Source organism: Myotis brandtii, unplaced genomic scaffold, assembly GCF_000412655.1.
Source record: "Myotis brandtii unplaced genomic scaffold, ASM41265v1 scaffold825, whole genome shotgun sequence".
Taxonomy (NCBI): Eukaryota; Metazoa; Chordata; class Mammalia; order Chiroptera; family Vespertilionidae; genus Myotis; species Myotis brandtii.
Genome location: NW_005371349.1, coordinates 2,797,949 through 2,803,202, shown reverse-complemented (window position 1 = coordinate 2,803,202; position 5,254 = coordinate 2,797,949). Strand labels below are relative to the sequence as shown.

General features: G+C 58.7%; 1 protein-coding gene across 1 annotated transcript in view; it reads left to right on the top strand.

Annotated features, from left to right (window-relative positions):
* Positions 1 to 5,254, top strand: part of OTOP2 (otopetrin 2) — an 8,392-nt gene that overhangs the window by 654 nt on the left and 2,484 nt on the right. The window contains exons 2-6 of the mRNA XM_005884354.2: positions 3 to 229; positions 826 to 962; positions 2,122 to 2,180; positions 2,634 to 2,755; positions 4,365 to 5,248. Of these exons, the coding sequence (XP_005884416.1) occupies positions 3 to 229; positions 826 to 962; positions 2,122 to 2,180; positions 2,634 to 2,755; positions 4,365 to 5,248 (1,429 nt within the window). The remainder of the gene's footprint in view (positions 1 to 2; positions 230 to 825; positions 963 to 2,121; positions 2,181 to 2,633; positions 2,756 to 4,364; positions 5,249 to 5,254) is intronic.

Sequence of the window (5,254 nt, the reverse complement as noted above, 5' to 3'; positions counted from 1 at the left end):
AGACTGCTGTCGGTGCTGCTGGCCGTGAACGTGCTGCTCCTCGCCTGCACGCTCGTCAGCGGCGGCGCCTTCAACAAGGTGGCCGTGTACGACACCGACGTGTTCGCGCTGCTCACCACCATGATGCTGCTGGCCGCGCTCTGGATCGGCTTCTACCTGCTCCGCACCGCGCGCTGCGCCGACGCCGTGCCCTATCGGGACGCGCACGCGGGCCCCATCTGGCTCCGAGGTGCCGGGGACAGCGAAGGCGGAGGTGGGGTGGGCCAGGCAGGGAGCTGGAAGCTGGGGCTCTCCGAGGATTTGGGGAGTGAGTGCGTGGAGCGAGAGGGGTTAGGCGTTCCCCTGGCAAGACCAGATGTGGCTGAGGGAGGGTGGGCTGCAGGTGAGGGAGAAGAGGAAGAGAGAGGGTGCCGGAGGGAGGGTGAAGGGGGACCTCTTTGCCCTGTCAAAGATCAAAAAAGGGTGGTCCTGGGAGACCCTCTGATGGAGAGCAGAGAAGAGGTGACAGCTGCAGCCAGAAGAGCCCATTGAGGGCCCTTCTCCCTGTCTATTTAGCCCCAAAGAGATGGGAGCTCAATGGGCCATCCATCCATCCACCCACTCAATCATACACTCATCCTTCCATCCACCCACTCATCTTTCAGCCCGTCCATTCACCTCTACACCTATTCATCCATCCACCTAGCCACCCAGCCAGCCACTGTCGAACCCATTCACCCATCCATCCACCCAACCATCCAACCAGCCATTCATCTAGTCATCTCTCCTCAGACCCATAAGCCTCCTCTCCCGCCTGTCTGATCTACCCCCCCACTCCATTCCCAGGTGGGCTGGTGCTGTTCGGGGTCTGCACCCTGGTCATGGATGTCTTCAAGACGGGCTACTACTCCAGTTTCTTCGAGTGCCAGCCGGCCATCAAGATTCTGCACCCTCTCACCCAGGCTGTGTTTGTCATCCTCCAGGTGGGTGGGTGGGTGGATGGGTGGGAGGAGGGTCCTTGAATGTGGTGGTCGGGAACCAGCACCCGGAATGGGGTCAGGATGGCTGAGCTCCACCCTTATTCTACCCTCAACAGTCAGATAATGTGGGATTAGGACTGTAGAGATCATGAGACACTTGGTAGCACTGGATAATGAAGTCATATCCAAATGTGAGGGCCCACTCGGGGGCCCTGTGGTTTCACTTCAGCCTGAGCAGTGCCACCAGTTCGCACCTGAGAGGTGTGAGCCGTGGCAGCCATCCTGTCTCCTAGAGCCTGGCCTGCCCTCCCCGGGTGCCCGTGGAGGGCATCAGTCTCAGCCCAGGGTCCCGCCCTGGGCATGGCCAGTTTGCCCTCAGCCTTGTCCCCTATACAGAATTGTGTATTTGTTCAGGAAATAAGATATGCTGTACCTGGGGTTTTTCCTAGATGTTCAAATATATATATTTTCTTTATTGAACATACAACACTTTGAAAGATCTTCCTACCAAGCTGAGGCAGGACTGGCCCTCCCTGGGACCAGACCGACCCAGCCCCGTAAGACCAGAATGACCACGTGTATGGTTTCTCCCCTGAACCATCATCCCCGGGGCCAGTTGTCCACAATTCAACACATTTCTGAGTGGAATTCATGTCGTTTTAGTCTTTTACATGTTGTGGGTTTGAAGAATACTCAGGAGAAAGGAAAACACAGAGACCCCACACAGCAAGGACTGGTTGGCAGCCAGAGGAGGGCGAGGCCTTGCAGGGCAACCCAGGATGAAGATGGGGCAGGGGGTGTTGCCAAAGCAAGTGAGAAGTCACCAGAGAGTCTTCCTACCTTGGACAAGACCTTGCCTGAGGCTGGCCTTGCTCCCAGGAACAAACAACCAGACACTCAAACTCTGCCAGGCCTCGACCCTGCAAAAAACAAACATGAGGACCAGGAAGTCTTATAGGTGACATTTTACCAATTATTACAGAACAGAGCACTGTTTAATGTGAATTGTTCCTGGCCTCATTTTGTGGAGTTAAAATAAACTTGATAACTTAGTGTGAGGCTTTAGAGGTAGAGGGAGCTTGCTGGGCGTGGACGTGGGCGCTTGAGTTCAGCTGTATTTGCTCCGCAGAGTAATTGACCTCGCCACTCTCTCTCCACGCAGACTTACTTCCTCTGGGTCTCTGCTAAGGACTGTGTTCACGTCCACCTGGATCTGACCCGGTGAGTGCCTGCCCAGCGCTCATGGCCCTGCGGCATGCCAGTGCTCACCTTGCGTGAGAGATGAGGGCTGCCAACCTGGGCCTGGGGCCTCTTTATGTCCCTTAGGCAGCCTGATTTCTATTTCCATCACCCCGTGCAGTGGTGTGTGTGTGTGTGTGTGTGTGTGTGTGTGCGCTCACGCGTGCGGATGCGCACCTGCATGGCTTTGGTGGGATGGGCTGTGCAGTGCACTAAATGTTCTTTTTCCCAGAGAGGGAGCAGGGTAGCCTGAGCCCCTGGGTACCCCCCACCCCCAGCATCCCTGCATCCCCGCCAGGCTGTTTCTTCCAAGCTCCGCTTCCTGTTCACACAGGGGCCTGACTGCTTCCTTGTGTCTCACCACCACCTCCCACTGTAGCTCCCAAGATGAGCCAAAGGGTCTCACTGGCCTCTTTGCTCTCCCTCCCCAAACAGGTGTGGCCTCATGTTCACACTCACCACCAACCTGGCCAACTGGATGGCGGCCGTGGTGGATGAATCCGTGCACCAGGCCTACTCCCACAGCAACGCCAGCCACGCCCGCCTGGCTGCCGACCGTGAGTGCCACGCCAGATGCCCCCTGGCCCTGTGACCCTGGGCCTCGGGCTGGGGCTTTGTTGGCTTGCAGAGTGGACCTCTGCGCCCTCCCAGGAGAGCTACCTCCTGCTCCAGGCTCTGGCTCTGACGCTGACCTGTGGCATAGGTGACACGGGAGGGCCCTTCAGACCCTGGAGAACACAGCCTTGGTCCCACTGTCCGGGTCCCCATTCCACTAACGAAGGGGCTTGGGCTCCCAGAAGAAAGGGCAAGGGCGATGGGGCTGGAGGGAGGGGAAGGGAGCAGAATGTCTTGATGGCGGAAGCAGGGATCAGATGGAGAGCCCGGCAAGGAGAAGCTAGAAATACAGTCACGATGACAATGGTGGCCGTCCACTGAGCTCTGCATGCCGGGCGCCGTGCCAAGTGTGTGAAACCTCATGGTACTTAACCCTCACAGCTCCCTGTGAGATGGGTAGCATCAATATTCCCATTTTCCAGGCGAAGAAACTAAGGCACAGCGAGGTTGTACAGCTTGCCCAAGGTCACAGAGCTTGAAATCGGGCAACTAGTGTTCAGATTCATCTTTGCTTTTAACCAAAATGCCATCCCGAGGAAGAATGGGGTACTGTCCCCCTGGTCCTTCCTACTTCTTGGGACTTCTCTAGGGCCCCCCAATAGTCAGGAGCAGACCAGATGACTAAGTCCATCTGGACTTCGTCTGGAGACACAGGCACACCCCCACCCCCCCCAGTGTGGGAGAGTCCAGGAAGGGAAAGTGTGGGCCCACTCCCTTCCCTCCCCCCCGAGATCCCCAGCCCAGCAAGACTGACAAAGGGCCACCTTTTACACACAGGGGGGTCCTGAGGGTGGCAAAAACCAACCTGGGGAGGCAGCTAACGGCATGTGCTGGGGCTGCGGGGGCACAGAGAGGCAGGCCGGAGAGGTACCTGCCCCGGCCGGGCTCAGAGTCAGGTCATGTGCGTCAGCTCTGCCATCACAAGTCACTTTGCCTCCATGAGCCTCAGCTTCTCCATCTGCAAAACCAGCTGGCACAGTGCCTGGGATCGAAAGAGATGTTTGCCAAGGCCCAAGGCACCCTACACAGCACGGGCTGGTGCAGGACAAGGTCCCTTTCAGTGTGGTCCAGCCCAGGTGACCGGGGGTCAGGACCCAGACCTAGGCCCAGCAGCTGGCTTTCCAGGCTGCGTCAGATGCTGGGGAGAGCTCAGAGAAAGCTGGAACTTTCGGGGTTTCCAAGAGGGCCACCTTCTACAAGACCAGAACCATGCCGACGTCAGGCAGCCAGGGGTCATTCCTGGGGGGGACAGATGGACAGTGTTTTCCTGAAGGAATGGGGTGAAGTGGGCAGCTTTGCAGTTCAGTGTTTTGTTTTTTTTAATTGAGCACTGGCTATTGTTTGCTGATGTGTCCTGCAGTCTCAGGCACACAGTAGGTGTTCAATAAACATGTGTGGGATGAATGAACATGCCAAGCCCAGCGTGGGCGTTTGGGGTACGGTAGTGAATGTGGCAGAGAGAGAGGTCACAGTCTTGGGGTGAGGCTCTTCAGATGGGGCCCCTCCAGGAAGAGGGGTGGGCGGTACAGCTCTGTGCCCATCTCCCCACAGCAGAGCGCGTGGGCAGCCAGGCCGGAGGCGACTGTGCCTGCGCCACGACCGTCTGCCAGATCTTCGAGCGGGGCTACTTCTACCTGTACCCCTTCAACATCGAGTACAGCCTCTTCGCTTCCACCATGCTCTACGTCATGTGGAAGAACGTGGGCAGGCTGCTGGCCTCCTCCACCCACGGCCACGGCCACGGCCACGGCCACACCCCATCCCGGGGCAGCCTCTTCCGGGAGACATTCTTTGTGGGCCCAGTCCTGGGCCTGATGCTCCTCCTGGTGGGGCTGGCCGTCTTCATCATCTATGAGGTCCAAGTGAGTGGGGACGGGGACCACACCCAGCAGGCCCTGGTCATCTACTACAGCTTCAACATCGCCTGCCTGGGGCTCATGACCTTGGTCAGCCTGAGCGGCTCGGTCATCTACCGTTTTGACCGCCGGGCCATGGACCACCATAAGAACCCCACACGCACCCTGGACGTGGCCCTGCTGATGGGCGCCGCCCTGGGCCAGTACGCCATCTCCTATTACTCTACCGTCGCCGTGGTGGTGGGCGTGCCCAGGGACACGCTGGGGGCGCTCAACCTCGCCCACGCGCTGCTCATGATCGCCCAGCACACCTTCCAGAACGTGTTTATCATTGAGAGCCTCCACCGGGGCCCGCCGGGGGCTGAGCCCCACGACGCCCCTCCCAAGGAACCCTGCCTTACCTTCGCCAACCCGGATGCCCTCCACACTTTGCCAACCTGCCCACCCACCCCCAGGTCGGTGAGCCCCAGCCTGGTGGGCCCTCAGGAAGCCACGGCCATCTTCCTGGCCCCCCGGGCCCACTGGAGACGCCGGTGCCTGAAGGACATTTCTCTGTTTCTTCTGCTCTGCAACATCATTGTGAGT